Here is an 18,775-nt window from a genome sequence, read left to right as displayed (position 1 = left end):
GAGCAGGGCTGCATCCCTGGTTCCTGGGCAGAGAGCAGGGCTGCACCCCTGGCTCCTGGGCAGCGCTGCAGGGCTGCACTCCTGGTTCCTGGGCAGAGAGCAGGGCTGCACCCCTGGTTCCTGGGCAGCGCTGCAGGGCTGCACTCCTGGTTCCTGGGCAGAGAGCAGGGCTGCATCCCTGGTTCCTGGGCAGGGAGCAGGGCTGCACTCCTGGTTCCTGGGCAGGGAGCAGGGCTGCATCCCTGGTTCCTGGGCAGGGCTGCAGCTCTGCCCAGCCCCGCTGGGGCACGTGCACCTCTGCAAAGGAGCCAACATTGCAGGGGAATGCAGTAAGGTTGCACGCAGTCCTTGCAGCTACTGTTCATTCCAGCTCTGGGAATACCCATGTCACAGACAGACCTTTCTTCACTGCCCTGGTTTTGACTCCCCTCTTAACTTACAGGACTRCTGTAGCTACCACCCTGTTACAATGGGGCCTGGCAGTGCCCGGAGCAAAGCGCGAGAGATAAGCGCTCTCACCCACCTGCCTTCAGCCTCCTCCACGTGGCACTTCCAAGTGGAAAGAAAGGGAAGTGCTGGGTGGATAGAGCTGACCTTTTTAAATATTTTTTTTTCCACGCTTCACTCTAGCCCCTCCTTGCCTTTGAATAAACAGAGGAGTGCTAAGAACCTGCTGCCCTACACACTCGGCCTGGGCAGGGAGCATCTCGGGTCCTGCAGGGACAAGGAGTCCCGAGCTCCTCGCTGGGCTGCCAGGGCCCGGGGCCGGTTGTGCAGGGCCGTGGCCACTGGCCAGCCCAGGCCCAGATAGCCGGGCGGCTCGCAGGGCCACCGCCGTTTCCTCTCACTGCCTTCTGCCAGAAAGATACACAGAGTCGGGTGAGGCTCACACTGACAACGAAATGATCAATCACCGCATTCCTCCTGAAGCAGCCCGAGTCCTTCTTCTGCAAAACATTTGCGGTAAATGCCAAGCTTGCAGAACTAAAATAAATCAAGTCCTTTAAGCCCAGACAGACAGATCYACCCTGTCAAAGCCTGACCCTGCATCCCTCATGCAGAGCGAGGGCTGTTTTCAGCAGAGTGGGTCCAAGCTGTCAACAAAAAGTAGCTATATAGTCTGTGCCCTGTAAGTTAATGCAATTCAGTTTGTTTCCGTCACTGCTAACCTTTAAATAAAGAGGGGTTTTCTGTTGATTGAGGGCCGCAAATCAATGAAGTGMGGAGGGAAGGCGCCGCTTCAGCTCCGAGTCAGTTCCTGCCCGTTCCCCTCGTACGTCCCTCTCTCCAGATTCCACCAGGATCTCCCAGCCGTGGAGTTTCCACCACGGGCACCAGCTCCTGACAGCGCCCGCCCTCTGCAGTGTTACTCAGGGCATGCAAACGGTCCCGTTTGCTGTGTTTCAGTGAGCTCCAACAGCTGATTGCACCTGGACCTCTTTCATTTGGTAAAACAAAACGCCTATGCCATTTTGGTAAACATCTAATCTGCAAAATTACAGCTACCGTGACAAGTCTCGAATGCCAATGAGGAGAATTCCTAAAGAAAACCCCGCAGCGCTAACGCAAAACCCACCGCTGGCGGTGAGTTGTTTTCTTCCCGCCAACTGTGAGCCGAATGAAGTTCTAAAATGAACCAAAAAAGTCTTGACATTTACAAAAGAAAAAGAAAGTCGGTCATAAAAAGCTTAACAGTCCATTACAGTATATTTTAAGCAACATTTAAGATACAGTTGAAATCAAGAAAAAATATAATTGGTATATTCTGATTTCTCACATGTATGCTAACTGTGGAAGTTAAGATGCAAGGCAGTATTACTTTAATCACTATTTGCTCATGTATAAAATAAGTTACATCCCATTAAAAAAAATACGTTTTCACATTTTGAATTCACCAAAGTATTCATTTTCTCCTATTTTTTTCTGTTCTAACTGGGATCTAATTGCCTTACATTAATAAAAAAAAAAAAAAAAAAAAAAGGAAGTCTTTACCAATTATTGGTTCTTGGCTACCTGCCCTTAAGGGTTTTGTTTGTCAAGACGCTTGCTTGTCAGTGTTTGTAAATCTGAACGGATTCTCTTAGCACATTGTGAGGACAGCAATGACTCCTTGCAAGGTGGTGGGTGCTCTCAACCACAGCCCAAGGTACAGGCTTGCATTGCTCATCCCAGAGTTAAGCTGAGGCCTGCAAACTAACATAAAGAATTTTCTTGTAAAGCCCACCTGGGACTTTTGAGCTATGTCGGCTTAGGCCACGCTCTGAGCCCAGGAGGAACTTTACAAGATGACCCTGTTCAACAAATAGTACTGAGAAACGACTGATTTAAGTCCTTTTTCTGATGTACAGATACCCACAGGGCATTCACACAGGCAATCTCCTGCCAGCTTTTCCTGCGGCACTTTCCGTAGGACACGTCTACACCCAGCCGCTACCAGGACAGTCTCCACCTCCCTCGCGTCGTCACTTGGCATTCCTGGATAAGGACGGCAGTGGTGGTGGCACCAGGTCCCGCTTTGCCGCTCCCGGTGTGGTGTTCCCCTCCGCTCCCCCTCCAGCTGTGCCTGTGCGGCGGCGAGCGAGGCGTCAGTGGGAGGGCGAGGTGTCTTCCAGGCCCAGGAGCTCCCGCACGAGCCTCTCCCCGAACTGCGCGCGGCTGTACCTCGACACGGGGTAGGCCTCCGACATCTTGTACAGGATGTAGGCGTTGTTTATGGCGATGCTGATGGCGAACCAGAACACTTGCTGCCAGGTCTTGTTGGGTTTGTGCGAGATGAAGTATCTGCAAAGACAAAGGGAGAAGAGATGAGGGTGAAAGCGTTTGGTCAAAGGCTTCTAGACGAGAGGCAAGAAATAACCCACACAGATTGCTCAGTCCCAAAGAGGAAGCGGGCCCGAGACTTTCTGACCTATGCAAGCACCGTCTGCAGGAGCTCTGTACAGCGTCCGTGACAGCTGCTTGTGCTTGTCTGTCTCCATTTTTGCAAACTTCTGAGAACGCTCCCTTGTTCTTACAATCAAAACCTCACCAACAGTGCTATCTCTGTATCACAGCATGTAAACGAGAATGACAAACAAACACCCAAATGATGGGAGCTGTGGGTCTACATTTTTTCAGATTGTAAGTAAAAAAAAAAAAAAATCCAGTAGGTTACAATTAGAGAAGACTTGCATTTCTCTCTTTTGCAGGCCAAAAATGATTCCTGCTATTGTCAACAGTGAGTGGGAGGATGTGAAGGTAGAGCTAGAGCGTGCAGTGCTGGTACGTGAAGCATCTCTCCATACGGCACAAGATCTAAGAAGGACTGACAATTTTATATATAGGCTCTGACTAATTCTAGGACTGCTAGAATCTTCTCCTCAGTCAGATGATCTCCCACTTTTCTACTTTCAGTTTTTTTAGCTTAATTCTACTATGTCATCTTTCTCTTTGTATTTCTTCAGATCAGATCCCCAACACTGGTCTCCAGCAACTGCTTCCTCCATTTCTTCCCCTACTGAATTCTTGCTGCCTTGCTCAGAGCTGACTTAGAGAGAATCCCTGCTGCTTTGTCCATCTCTTCTCAGTTTCTAGTTCTTGAATCTTCTGCACTTCACTGCTATTCCCAGTCATGCCTTCCTCATGTCTATCCTTACTTGTTCTCACTTACTATTGAGGCAGCCTGAAAAAACTAAACCCTGGCTGAAATCTTGATTTAGTCTCAAATTTCATGTGGACAATAACACTGACCTGCTGATTCTTTCCAATTCTTCTTACAAGTAATTTAAAAAATGCTTAGAATATAGGTCTAATGAATAACATGGGTATGGGTGTTTTTCTTTTTTTTTACTGGTGGCATGGAGATCCAAAATAACACTAGCACAGCTTAAGAGATTACTCAGAAGGTGAAAGGCAGAGGGTAGAAACATGCAATGTGCTTAATGAGAACTACTCATTCATGTCTTCACTCCTACACAGATTCTCTGCAGTAAGGCTAGCAAACTCTCCTCCTTCTGCAGAGCCGGCTTCTGAGCTTTGATTTAAACAGGAGTTTTGTTAGAGATGAATTCAGTGAAGACAGGACTGGGCCCTCTGCTGCAGGTCAACACAGAGAACCTCAAACACGTGGCAGGGAAGAAATAAGAGACACACACATGCATTCAGGCACTTACTTGCTGTATTTGTCATCGTATTTGCAGATATAGCTAAGGTGAGCAGCAAACGCTTCAACTGCCAAGGGACATGGAATTTCTCCGCTTTTTCTCTTAATTATAACTCCTGCATCAATTAAAAGCATAACAGTTTAAAATCCACATGATACGTTTAGTAATTAAAATACACCCTGAAGAATAGTTTGGGTTCAAGTGTGCAATAGCAGCAGCCTGTGCTTATCAGCAGGGTTTCTGCTTCTTGGACCAGCTGTGCTGGTTGTAACTTGCTGCTTTTCTGGGGCAGTGCCAGCTGCCCACTTACCCTGGTGGGCTGGTTCCCAGGTGTGCAGTACTCAGCTAAAGCGACTGTGCCACTGGTGCTGAATGGAAAAGGGCCACTTAAAGGTCCATCCTTTTGGACTCTTTCCCCACCTCCACTTCTGACAGTGAATATATGAGTCTTTTTATTTCTTTACAGAATGAATTCTGCACCAGTACAGCTTGTCTACTGGTCAGACGGCTGGATTTCAGCTCATTCCAGGTGAGTGATAGTCCTGCCTACTGCAGAAGGACAAAAAGTCACCTGCGGCTTCAGACCAAACAGTCTCAGCATTGAAAACGATGCAGTGCTTAGATCAGGTTCATCTAGAACGGGTTCATTTCCCACGTATGGTGCTTTTTTTGCTCCAGCCTTCTCCAACAGTTCTCCGTGCAGTAAATATGAGCCAATTGCTCTCCCAGGACAGCAATTATGTCAACACTCAGACAAACATGTTTGCCTTCTCTCATCTTCCCCTCCGATCCCCCCAGTGTGGCTGTTAACAGCACCCTGCCCCCTTGGTCTTCTTTGGTTTATCCTTCCTCTCCTTCATGCTCTCCCCATCAAGGGGGAAGCTGCGTGCAGGAGGGAAGGATGGATAGAGCAAACCTGTGGCACTTTAATAGCAATCCGTTCCCTAACTTGACTACATTTCCCTGCAGGGTTTGCTAGTCAGCTCTGCCTCTTGTGGTCTGTAGTGCCCAGTGGGGATCCCTGTTCCCCTCCACCTTCTGCAGGACAGTTCTTCTCTTGAGGTTTAAAGAAGCACAAGTTTCACTGGATCCCTCTTCCATGTTGTTGCAGGACAAACACAATCCTGGGCTTTCTGACTTCTCATGCCTTCAGACTTGCCCATCGCTTTGCTCCTGCCAACGCTTTTACAATCATCCCTAAAATGCGCCTCATGTTTTGGTACAGACTTCACCATTTCATCCCTTCAGCTAGAAGTCTCATTTCATCCACTATCTCTGTCAAGCCCCCCGTGCTGGCAGGCTCTGTTTTGAAGTGAGATATATGACACATACTAAATGTCCCATTCATCTGAGCCATGCAGCAATTTATTTGGGTTCTTTAAAGTCAGAGGTTTCTCATGAGTCCAAAAAGATCTCGCCTCTAAATTTTCCAGCTCTCTCCCTTCACCTGTGCTCCCCTCAAACGAGGTGTAAATGTGGCCCAAGGGGAGGAGAAAACACAGTTGAAAACAAAATTGAATGAATAAATCTTTCAGACTTCTAAAACTTTCACATGCTTACTTATTGTGGACTTCCTCTTTTTTATCTTTTGATCCCTTTATTGACATCTTTTAAAAAACACCTAGTCAGCAGCAGGAGGAAGAGGATTGACTGGCATCAGCATGATACCCTGGTGCTACAAAAACCACCTCCTGTGGTGGTTTTCCCGACCTGGGCAGGTCAGGAAAGGGGGACTCTGATCCTGGTGCCAGAGCTTTATAACGAGTCTCTTGGTCTGTCTTCTCCCCGCCCTCCTCCTTCAGCGACATTAAATTTCTTCTGTTTTCCGATCACAGTTCTTAAAAATGCAGTGGAAGGCAGCTACATGGCACCATCTACCCTTCTCCTTTTCTGCTACACCTCACATAACACTCTCTTGTTCGGAGAACACGGATAGCTTTCCTTGCGTGTTGCTGGGCTGGATCCGCAGCCCGCGGCACCCCCAGCGTGGGCCAACCGGCACCGCCCCTTCCCTTCCCTTCCCTTCCCTTCCCTTCCCTTCCCTTCCCTTCCCTTCCCNTTCCCTTCCCTTCCCTTCCCTTCCCTTCCCTTCCCTTCCCTTCCCTTCCCTTCCCTGGCCACCCCGGGGCTGGCGTTGCCCCCATGCCGGTGCTTGGCTCAGGCTGTGGGAGGCTGTTGCTGCGTTTCCAGCCCGCGTGCTTGTCAAGCAAAGCTTAGAGCCCACGTCTGCAAATGAGGTAAGCGGGCAGACAAAAGCACATACTTGCTTGTTTCCATACTTATTTTACACTGATCCATGATTTCTGGAGTCAAAATACTGGCTTTTTAAAATGAGGGCTCAATAAAATCAGCATTTGCATCTACCTTCGCAGACTCTGAGATTCTGTAATATAATATTACATTACACCAAAGGGGGCAGGGGGGCCCTGCACATTCCAGATGTTGTATGTGTATTTTGCAGGACTTCTGTTTGCTAGAGGTCTGTGTCAGAACTGCAGACAGCTAGAACTACAGGACGACTAATACTCAGAGCCTTCCCATCAGAGCCCCACTAGCCCATCCCCACTCTCACCCTACCTGGACGTGACACCCTGAATGGATTCTCACAAAGGACACAGGGAAAGTTAAGGTCAAAATCCTAAGCAGCTCTGTGTGCATTTTTATGCTCCTCCGATTTTTTTTCTTTTTTAAACACTATTCCTCTTTCCTAAGACTTCCCATCTCCAGGCCCATGTCAGCTTTTCAGGAAACTAGTCAGCCAGAGAGACAATCTTTGCTGTAGCTTTTCCTGCTGAGAACCACACAGGGACTTCCACAACTGTGTCAGACAGCTGCGACGCCTCCACAACATTGACTCTATTTCTTGTTCCAGTCGCAGGGTCTCTAAGGGGGTGCTGGGGAAGGAGAAGCACGGACAGCAGGGAGAGCAAACCAGAGCTCCCTTGGGAGCTGCAGCCTGACACCCGGGCCATGCAGGAGGCTGCTCGTGTAGCTGGCTCCTGGGTCGCGTTCCCGTTTGCACCGTTATCTCCTCTCCAGTTACTCGCCATGCTCCTCTCTGGCCTCACCTTATCTATGTAGTCTGTACTCCTAACAAGCGTCAARCCTACCTCTACCTTCCACCACCACAACTTGCCCGTGGGATGCCAACCTGCCATTTCCAGCTCTTTAGTCCATACCCCCTGCTTATCTGGCCCGAGCTTACTTTCCTATCCTTAGTCATTGCCCCTTTAGCTTTTAGGTAGATCTGGTTGGTGAAGAGCATCTGTGAAAGCCTGGCTGCTTCTCAAAAAGATCCCTTTTACAACAAGTTTTTGCCAAAGTCTAACAGGTTTGGAAGAAAGCAGCCCAGCTCCCTTGCAGCTTGGCGATCAGGACCCTGTTTCCCAGCACCAGAGGCTCTGAGATATCTGGGCTCCCTACTGYAAGTCAGAAAACCCAGGATTTCCCAAGTTTCCCCAGGTAGGATGTCTGCCCTCTCCAGAGGGCAAGAGGCAAGATGCATTTATGATGTCCCGAAGCGACCAGCTATCACCTGCTTTAGAATAAAGGCCATTTTTTTAACTATAACTGGAGGTCCACATCTCTTATGGCTTCTTACTACCTCTGTAGTAGAGGCACAAAGGACAATTCAACTCAAGTTACTGCTAAAAAGAAATTAAAAACTACAAAAAAGAAATATATTTAATAGTAGGGTAAGCAATTTACTTATTTTTCCTAGACTAAATAAATAAGGCTTATTCCTTAGCATAGTAGATGAGGTATTATGACACACTGGTTCAAAACATCCATAATAATTAACATGCTGCATGTAAGAATAGCATTCATAGATCTTCCCTGACAAGTGCACTGCCCTCCTGGTGTCTCTAGCTTGAGTGCACTCAAGATACATGCAAGATTTTCCTTCTCCATTTTCCTTTAAATTGCAATAACTTACCCAGTATTTATTAGAGCCACCTCCATTCTCACCCTAAGTCTTGTCTTGGTCACCTCTTAATTTTGTGTAGATCTTTTCTTCAAGGCCTCCTCCACTCCCATTATCACTCAGAGTCAACACACAATTTGCTGTCTAACAACCCCATTGACACCTGTCCTTGTCCAAGTGCCTCGCGTGGGTTTTATTCCATTCCGTCCCTACTTCCTCTCCCGTTTCACACACTTAGCCTGTTTGTGCTACAAACTTGCCTCAGAGAGYACAGATTCCTGCTTCTCCTCCTTCTCTGCATCACTTGGAGGAGACTTTGATGGTCAAGCTTCAAGTTGGCTTAAACTGGCATTGCTGCACTGACTTCAGAGATGCCAAATTAGAGGCAGGCAATCTGGTCTCCTATCTTCCYACTGAGCCTCCATCTGTTCTCAGATCTTCATTTCCCTCCAGTGCAGCTCTCTAAAAAGCCAGTGTCAGTTTTCTGCTCYGATTGATTCACTGCAAACTATGTCAACTGTCCCAGGCAGTATTTGGGGGGCAAAGTATTGGGCAAGCCTTTCCCACCACACACACAGATCGTGATCAATGGGCTTTAAATTACCTCTCCTACACAACATACAAYCCTGTTGATTCTATGACAGGGCCAAGGTCATTCCAAAGCACAAAACCTCATATCCCCCTGTACTACTTGTAAAGGAGACTGCCAGCCACATTCACTTCCAAATCTACTTTTGGCCAATATTTTAAAGKGGTGGTTAACATTGATGTTTACACAAGATCTATTTTTCTAACTGCCTTTTAAGAAGTGTTAATGAATTACATCCAAAGGCAACAGCTTTATGATAGCATGACACTTAGCAGGACCTCTGTTCCATTCATTGCCCTCAATAGCCTAAACTTGTGTGAAACGCACATGGGAAACAACACAAATCCTCATCATTAGCGTCTCCAGTTTAATTCCCTCTTAGCAGGAGGTCCTAYTAGCACAGCAGAACTGGAATGCTCCCCAGAACCGAGTCTGGGACTCCAATCACACAGTGACACTGCTCCAGGTCCTGGCTTCAGCAGGGTCACTGAAGTATCATTTTTTCCTTCCTTTCAACATTTTCAAAGCAGATGCTCAAATACCAGTCCCTCCATGTTACCAAGTTCAATCCAAGCCCCCAGCTTTGCTCCTTTAGCCTATATGCATATGTGGGAGTCATCTGGGACTCGGGACATGAGCAAATAAGATGCACTTGAATTGGTAGCTTTACTTATAAAGGTTTAGGTTAGTCTTGAATAGTTTTTCTAGGCATTTTCAACAATACATGCTTTCATGGATCTTTCTGAATAGTAATGAAGATATTTTCACTGCAAGATAAGTTTCAAAGAGTTAATTAGTCATACTGGATCTTACAGAGGTTTCTATACCTTCCTAAAAACATTTATATCCTTTTGAAAAGGAAAATATTTGAGTCATCATGAAGCTCTCTCCAACACTCGTTATCTGACTTATCTGTTTTGGTTCCTTTTCATCAATTGCTAAAATCAATTTAACCTACAACAGGAAGTCTTAATCATATTTACTTTTGGCAAAAAGACATTTGCTTGTGACGAGGTTTTTACTGGATAAATTAATTGTAGGATCTGCTCAGATTTCTAAGTACATTATGACATTTATTAATATTTCTGTAGCAGGAATCCTACAAGATGCTTTGCAAATGTGCCTAGTCCAGCATTATACAGTAACACTCTTCTTCCCTTCTCTGACCATCAGCAAAGACATAATCTTGATACTTGAAGGGACACAGCCTCTACCACTCTAAGCAAACGGGCTGCATTAGCAGCAAGCTAAACTCCTGTGTGGGAAAAAATAATAGCTGTAGGACGACACAAAAAGGAAGTGATCACCACTGCTACCATTTATCCAGGATATTATGATCAATCTCTTTGCTCAGGCTTATTATCAAACTCAGTGACTCATCTTGCCTTGTCACTTAAAGCCTGTGCACTTTCCAGATGAGCAGTGGGAATATTGCTTACCTTGTTGAACCGGGGAATAGGCATTAGTCAGAAAACGAAAGTGCCCTTTATTGTACCAGCAGATCAAGGACATGTTTCCCTTCATTTTTATTCTGTACTGCCCTCTGGCCTGGGGCGTTTCAGGGTTGTTCAGCATGGTTGGAGGTAGGCCTGTGCAGTCACTTTTCCTGGCGCTCAGCAACCCGCAGCAGTAAATCTCTGTAGGGGAAGAAAGAAACAYCCCCCATCAGCAAGTCATTCTGCGGGTCTAGATAGCAAGGGAAGCAGAGCAAGACTGGCTGACAGGGCTACAGAAAGAACTATCTTCTTAAATGGTTCTAGTTCAATGCATCTCCTGGCCAACTTGGCTTTTCCTGCAATACCTAAGAAGATTTGTGGCCTGCAATATCTGACTTCTTAAAAAAATGATGCTTACGCAATTGAATACTGGAAGAACTGGCAGATTAAAAAAATCCATGTGCCAGAAGGATGGAGAAGATGAACACACAAAGTTCTTACAAGTTCAAGAAAAATGGATTTTGGGGAAACAGAATAAACTAAATCAGTGTCCTTGTGGAAGGCACAATGATGCAAAGACCTTCTGCAGATACACCAGAGGCTCCACATACAGGAGACCAGGTCACACATGGTGCGCTGCTCAGAGCTCTTTGCTTTTTCATACATGAAAGATACGACAAAACACAACTCAATGCAGCAAGGTGGAAACAAATTATTGGAGCTACGTTATTAATTGCCAGTGCTTGACCTTGTCATTAGGCCATAAGATAATAACGGCCTACTCCTGTTAGTCCAGAGAGAGCAAATCTTCCTGAGGAAATTACCAATCTCAAGGAAAACTTAGACTGACATTTCCTGTTCTTCCTTGGTTTTACATTAACCTACCCTAATGGAGAGAATATATGGGCATGGAAGCAGATGACATCTGTGCGTGACATTCATAAGGCAGCTGAGATCTGTGGTAGTTTAAAGCCAATCTGTTGGTACTTGACCATATTTTTCATCATAATGAATAGTGCACACGAGATGAACTATCATCTTTAAAGAATAAACACTAAGTCAGATTACACTTAAAGACTTCCCCAAAGCCTTTACCTGCATTCTTGGGGTTACCACTTACATACGATGGTATAAAACGAAGCTAACAACTACATTACTGCACTGGAACTTCAGAACAGCAAGAGACTTCTCCAAGACCCCTTTGCAATTTGTTCTAGCCTTTCCTTTATCCCAGGCAGTAAGTCCACAGAAAGACTGCAGCGGATGTTTCACTCCTCCTACAGAACACAGGGAACCATGTCCTCCCTCGGGAGCACTCTGTAACCTCCCTGCTATTTATCCTCAAAAGGCCCAACAGTTCTGAAAATCTATTAACATCCTTCATCATGGGTGAGACTCTTACAGAGTTTTTTTTTAAAAAATCCAGTTACTATAGTAATAARAGCAATAAAAATTAAGCCCATCTGGCTCAATTCAGTGTTTGCATATAATGAAAGCTGGCTCACAACAGGTGCTTGCCACATTTGCTGAAGTGAGTAGAGCCAGTGTCCTCATCTGGTCTTCTAAGCTAGGCTGGGCAGTAATGAAAGCAASATGACAAAGTGTGGCCTAGCCACTTGAGTTCATTTCTGGGGTCTCTACAACCTGGAAAGCTTGTGCTGAAGTTTATTTCACCACAGCTTTTTATTAGGACCATTTACAAAGGCAGTGAGACTCCAGGTAATTCAGGCAAAAGCACAAATTCTGCAGCCATATATCCAAATCCTGAGCGCATCAGTGGTTTGAGTAGAAGTTAGGGCAACTGGGAGGGCCACCATGRGCAAGAGATGTTTTCCTTTTTTTCTTTTTTTCTTTCTCTTTTTTTCTTTTCCATCTTTTTGCAAGATACTGAGAAGGTTGTGTGAGTAGGGGGTGGCCATGATATGGTCACCCAGGCTTGTGATTTCTGCCCGATGATGTGCAGTGTGTCCTCACCCCAGCTCTCCTGCAGGACTGAGTCTGCTGCTCCTGCAGATGCAGAAAATATGGTCTTTGAAAGAGGTCTTATTTTCAAGGGAAACATGAGGCAAAGGGCTTTGGGAGGTGGCGTCCTCTATAAAAGACAACACTCTTACTTAGAAGGGGAAAAAGAGCGCTACGAATGAGTGTTCCAGCTAATAACAATGACAGTCTCTGCTTGCAGAACAGATAATTTGGGGCATTTCAATGCTGGTTTCCAGTTTTATTCAGAGACCAGAAAAAGAAATGCTTTATATGTCCTCGGAAAAAAAAAAGGAGATTTATTCAGGTTTTTGACTTTTAAAAAGATCAAAGTGCCCGGTCTTATTTTCTGAAGTTTTCTCAGCTCTAGGTATTTTCAAAGACCTGAGAGTTATGCTCACTGATATCCTTTTATATTTCTAGACACATACTCTTTACTGTAATACAGTGAAGGTGCTACACGGGAGATTTTCAATGGGAGGATTTCCAAAAAGAGAGAGAACACTACATTTTTGCAGTAATACGGGTGTGGGCTAGGGAAAAGAAATGATAATCATGTCTCACAAAAATGTTCACAGGATCATAAGATTATAAAATACTTCTCAGTCTGGAAGGGACAGGAAGCGTCCAGCCCAACCCGCTGCTCAAAGCAGCTCATCTGTGAGGGCTGGTCAGGTTGCTCTGGACTTTATCCTGTTGGGTCTTGAAAACTTTCAAGGACAGAGACTGAATGACTTTTCTGGGCAATCTGTTCCTTGACACCTTGACTGTCCTTGGTGAAGACTCTTCCTTTCACTCTGATTCTCTCTTGCATCCAGCTACTCCTGTTGTTTCTCACGCTTCCACCAAGGACCACTGCAAAGAGCCAGGCTTCATTCTCTGAATAACCTCCTTTTGGTAATAATTTTGATGASTTGGTAATAAACCTCCTTTTTGGTTGGGGTCCCCTCAACAAGAAACAGGTTTGTTACAAACCTGTAAGCAACAAGCATTCGTCTGGTTCAGTAGCCCTGCACCCTTTTCACTGTGTTTACAGACCACCTGAGTCATGTATTATTGTCTTTCTTCTTCCACAGATGAGCACGAAAGTTGTGACTAAGAAGAATTTGAAGAATATTTTTTTTTGTCTAACAATCTTTATTTTTAAATATGGAACACCTTAAGTACCAGGAATATGTGGGTTATCCTCTGTTTTGCGATCAGACCTTTTGCATCACAGTGTTGGCAGTTCTAAATGTAATAGCTATACTCAGTCCTGAAACCAGTCATTTGCTAAAGAACAGTTTCCAGTCAGAAGAAAAACACCAGTGAAGTGTAAATATGCTTGAGTTCTTTCCCACCCAAGGTCCTGGTTGTACCATTTGGTAAACCACGGCTGCTTTTGTTAGAGTCGGGCAGCATTCCTCCGCRCCCTGCGACTTCTGGATAGAGAGACTCTTCCGGACTCACTCTGAGCACTGGCAAGGGGCTGGCTGATGGAGCCACACTGGTATTAATGGTCATTCTGCTTGCAAGAGTGCTGCTGCTGGTGTAGAGTTTATGCTTTGCAAACTTAACAATTGCCCTACAGTCGTCACATGCTTGTCACAGCAAAAAWWAAWAAATAAATWAAWAAAAAGCAAACCATGCTAGGGTTTTTTCAATGATATGCAACTKTCAATGAGACTGCACAGCTTTAAAAGATATTAAACSAACGACTTCTAAGGCACTTCTTTAAGGATTCATTCCATCCTTAGTCTTTCACAACTGGCCCCAAAAATGACAGGCACAAGATCTTTTGAGAAGCCCCCCGAGGTCATGCATAAGAATAGGCCTCACATTTCTAAATCTAAGAACAAAAGGAAGAGCCTTTAATACACCTGTTAAAATAGGTTTACACCTCCCTTCTGAATTTGAAAGATTCACAGAACACAAACTCAACTTAAAAAGACCTCTGCATAGATTTTTTTTCTGGAAAGAGACCTGTTCCTTGAGAAGCCTGTCAGGAGCTGTTTGAATTCCACAGCAGGAGGCTCCCAGGTCTTTCAGCATTAAGCCCCAGTGAGTCACCAGACACCCACCTTGCTTCTCAAACTCCTCAAAGAGGTTGAGGCTCGTAATGCTGGGGCCAGTGAAGATGATGTAGTTCTTTCCAGACGCGTTCTGGCAGAGGCTTTTGGCCACCATACTGTGGAGCTGCGGTTTGTTCTTCAAAGCATCCAGCCCGTCAGCACCGCTCCCTTCCTTGAGATGGACGTAAATCTGAAATGAGAAACAGGAAGAAAAGCAGAAGGTTGTAAGTTGGCCCTGCTCAACTGCAGACAAACTCATTAAGGCAATGGGTGCCTTTTTAAAACTTCTGATATTYGAAGCCCCTTTGAAGGGACTCTTGCTTCAAAACTACTACTATAGGTTAGCTGGCAGAGGTACAGATAAAGAGGGGCCCCTTCGCCTCAGCTTAAGAGCTTCTTGAAGTTGCTGTGCACTTGGAAGACTTTGCTKGGCAGTAAAAATCCCAAGTCATAACTGAGATTATGGGCTACACTGAATCTGCATAGTGTTTACGGCTGCCAGCCAAAGGACTACGTGGAAACTTCAGTTCCAAAAGAGGTCTCTACAAGAAGGACCAGAAGGAAATGGCCCATTAGCTTTACTGCAGTAATGTTCAGATTTATTTCTGTTGGCAGTGGCCATTAGGCTGTGATGTAAAATGAGGAGACAGCAGTACACACACTTAACCAGCCAGAACATCCTAATCAGGCTCTCCAAGCATAGCACTAATTCTTAGCTCCTTTTCTTAGCTCCTGATTTGGAGACAACCCACCAAAGCAGACTGAAGCAGGAAGCAGGGTACAGTGCAATATACTGCTTTTCAGAGCTAAATGCCTGCCTCGTGGCAGGCCACGGCAGCTTTAGCAGGTACCCTGCCACAGGGCAACCTGCATCACCTTTCCCATTAAAGAGAGCTGTCGTCATCATCCATAGGCGGACATGCCTGTTTGGGCCAGAGAACAGGAACATCTGCCCCTTAATAGTGACTGTACTTACCTGAACACAGCACTGCTAGTAAAGCTACCTGAGGCAAMGCTGCTTTTCACTCCTCCAAGGGAGTCCTCTAGAAGAGGAGTTTTATGCCTTGCCATGCAGAGGGAGCTTTCCCTAGCAGTCCATCCGTCATGGAACAGACCCCTGAGGAGTATGTTATGTATGAAACCTCTGAGACCTGAGACAAGATTTGTGTTTTGAAGTARTTAGTGTGCCAAAGAACAAAGTTGGTGCAAGGATTGGATACTCCAGAAAAAGAAAGCCATGTTTTAGAAGAAAGGATAAATATACGTTTCAAAAACATTCTCTTTTGTATAATATCCAGATGAGGACAAAGGCAGGAATGCTGGTAGACCCTGACAATGCCCCACTCAATTTTGAAAGCTGCCAAAATTTCACTTCCACCAATGCTAAGCTTATGAGGAGTAGCTAATTACAATAAATCATTTAGGTTTTAAATGGACGCTCAAGAGCAGAGCTTAACAGTGGAATGCATACAAAAGGGAGACTGGTCCAGAGCTAACAGCAAAGATACTGCATTATTTTTAGTATCAGAACTAAGATTAGGTTACACATGTGCCAGCACAGAGACCCTACATCAGSTCCCTAACATTTACACAGCAGTGAAGACACAAAGGATGCAGACAGATTCGTTCGGACCATGGCTTCACAGCTGAGCTGASAACAAAGCAGTGATCTTCAGCTCTAGGAAAGTGTCCAGCAAACCTCTCCTGTTGCAGCTCATCTTAGCCACCCAAGAGTCTCTCTTCTTAGGTGCTCCTTTGGGGTGTTGCTTGAGGTATGAGACAATCTGCCAGTGCCATTCGTGGGCCAATTGGTTCCTCAGCATGTGCTGTTTTGGGTCCACAAGCAGCTACTTCAAAGAGCACAACTGTCCACTGATGGATCAGTATTTTCACATCAGGATTATCCATATGCCACAGACTTTGCTACAGAGTTCCCTGGGCACCTGGAACTTCTGGCACTCTCCCTTTGCCTCCCCTCTTGTATAAGGGTCCCTGTAACAGCCACCTTGTGATTCTCTTGTGATTCTCTTGCTCACTTTCCCAATGCCCTTAAGGAAAACTTCCACATCTGCTATCAAACCTGCCCTCATTCCTGCCTCCCTCTGTATTAACAGCTGCTCCTGGGGCATTTCCTTGCATATACAAGCATAATCCCTGTTCCTGGAACAATTATTTCCTGTTTTGGAGGAGCACCATTCAAAGCTTTCTCTAGGAAAARCAGGCGATGGCACCAGTATTGGAAGGCATGAAGGCCTCTGCAAAACAGCAGCTGTKCACAGAGAGCTGGCAAAGGCATCGCTTCCAACACCCCGGCAAGGGGCGAGGATCCCACGCGGCCCGTGTTTTCCCTCTCCCCCTCCTCTCATCTGATTTATTTCAGTTCTCCCTCACCTCTTTAAGATCCTGCTTAGTGCAGCCCACAGTATCCCCCCCATTCTGTAATTCATTGAAGGTGATATTGAGCAGCTATCAGTCTGCAGGCAAAACACAGAACTGTCATGAACAGACTTCACAGGTTTAGCCAAAAGCTGCTCACTCAGCAATGGTGGTTAATTTGTTCACCAGAGCTGCTGATTTGCCTTGCGTCAGCGTTAGAGCTTTGCACCTTTTCCACTTGCTCCACTTGCTCGGAAGCACCAGCCCTGGGACTGCTGCAGGATGACAGATGGAGACGTTGGCAACAACACGCGCTGCTTCGGAGRGTGACAGTCAAAGCCACATCTCTCAAATATCCACAGAGGTCACATTTACTGATGTGACAGTCATGTGGCTCCGAGTGGCTATCGATCCATTCGATCTAAAGCACCAAATGGGATTTCCTGAAGTTGTGACATCATTTGTCTTACGAGGCAAATACAGGTTGAAGCCTTTACCCTGCAGGGCTGGAATAGGGAGGGAGCTTTTTCTACTCATCAATCCTCTTGTCTTCCCAACATGCATACTCATTCAGTTCTGTCATCCTTCTATCTGGTGCAGCCCTACTTCTTATCCAATGTGTTTTGATCCTTTATACACAATACAAGCTCTCCTCCCACTCCTATTAACTCATCCCTAAAACTGTCCTATCTTCTGCCTTTGCTTTCCACGCAGCATCCTATCAGTTCCTTCCTCCCAAAACCCGACAATAAGGAAGGACCTTCACAGTCTCTAGCTCACCTTTGCCTTCCCTTCCACTGCAACTGCTTCTGCCACCTTCCATCACGAAAGTGGAAGTASATATCTGATGGCAGAGCAACAGGCTATTTGTACAGACTGTGCTGATCTCTTAGAAAACTGAAGAAAAACAAAGAGTGCAAACCATTCTGGAAAGGCCAGTTTACCTACATAGCCGCAATGAGAAGAGACACTCCAATTTAAACAGGAGGTTCCACACGCTGACAGATGAGAGGCAGTGTAATCTGTCGGTCAGAAACTCCAGACAAACTTGTTTGCCCACAGGGACAGACCGCTGCAGAGAGCTGCCAGGGAAGGGCAGCAGAGCCCACTGCTGMTTCAGGTCTCAGGGCAGACATTCCTGCGAGAAGCCAGGAGGGTTTCCTTGCTCTCTGCTAGCATATACTACCAATGGAGAATTCATGTGGAAGGTTCATAAGGTCTTTCTGTGAATTGGGGTAAAAACCAAGCAGTTAGGAACAAAAGCTGTATCTTGACTGCACGTTTAAGAGTGCCCTAGGAACTAAAATTTTGGTGATTCTGTTCATGTTCAAAGCTCAGATGGCAAAAAAGAAAGCACTGGTAAATAGCACATCCCAAATACTCTGCATTCATACATAATTGAAGCACCCCAGGGTACGATTCTCAAGCAAAATAGATGCCATTTGAAGGAAAAAAAAAAAAGGAGGGGTTTGTTATAAACAGGAGGCAGATTTTGAAGGCTACATTGTGCAAAATATCTAACACAGAGCAGAAGCCACAAAGCAGAAGCCAAGTTTTTAGATTACGCAGCAATGAAAGCAAGGGTACAAAGAATGGTACAGTGATACTTTTTGGATCGTGAACAGCTATTGAAAATACAGCAACTATTTTTTTTCAATAGATTTCACAGCCAAATTCTCAATTGGTCATTCTGCAGCACTCTAGATCTTACCTCACTCGATTTTCACCTCTTACCTGAACTGCCTTATTTTACTGTCCCTACTCTCATTCGTGTTGGGAGACCCTCCCCTCCAGTCCCACCCCAAGCCTTCTGTAGTCAACATCCCACCCTTTTTTAATGCCCGCTTTTCAGGCCGTTCCTCACTCTAGCTCTTCCTTAGCCGCTGTGGCACCACTGACTGTTGTCTTCTTGAGASTGGATCTTTCCACTCATTCTATCCTCTCCTTTTTCTCCATCTACTTCTCCAAAGTCTACTAAAAAAAAMCAAATAAAAGAAGGATATCTTGCCCATCCTGTTCACAAGCAGACCTTGGGGTTCCATACAAAGCGCTTTCTTTGGTCCCCTTCTATCCTCACTTTGCCTCCTACTCCAAATGATTTCAATCCACAGCAACACACAGATCTAGCTAACATCTCTGCACTGAGGAATGGCAAACTTCTATTTCTTCTGCATGTATTCTTCAAAGTTGCTAAAAAGATACTGCTAGATCAGAAGAAAGAAACTGCTAGATACATTAGTTGACACCTTAAGCTAAAAATAAAGCTGCTTTTCTTC

The 18,775-nt window shown here is 45.5% G+C and overlaps 1 protein-coding gene across 1 annotated transcript in view; it reads right to left on the bottom strand.

Annotated features, from left to right (window-relative positions):
* Window positions 1–1,972: 1,972 nt before the first annotated feature.
* The window catches only part of PGBD5 (piggyBac transposable element derived 5), a 59,915-nt gene continuing 43,112 nt past the window's right edge, over window positions 1,973–18,775 (bottom strand). The window contains exons 4-7 of the mRNA XM_026053403.1: window positions 14,133–14,313; window positions 10,096–10,293; window positions 4,152–4,257; window positions 1,973–2,781 (exon numbers count right to left, since the gene is read on the bottom strand). Of these exons, the coding sequence (XP_025909188.1) occupies window positions 2,586–2,781; window positions 4,152–4,257; window positions 10,096–10,293; window positions 14,133–14,313 (681 nt within the window). The 3' untranslated portion in view covers window positions 1,973–2,585. The remainder of the gene's footprint in view (window positions 2,782–4,151; window positions 4,258–10,095; window positions 10,294–14,132; window positions 14,314–18,775) is intronic.

This window comes from Nothoprocta perdicaria, unplaced genomic scaffold (genome assembly GCF_003342845.1).
Source record: "Nothoprocta perdicaria isolate Ctin4 unplaced genomic scaffold, notPer1 scaffold_99, whole genome shotgun sequence".
In the NCBI taxonomy this organism is placed as follows: domain Eukaryota; kingdom Metazoa; phylum Chordata; class Aves; order Tinamiformes; family Tinamidae; genus Nothoprocta; species Nothoprocta perdicaria.
This window is presented reverse-complemented; position numbering and strand designations above follow the sequence as displayed.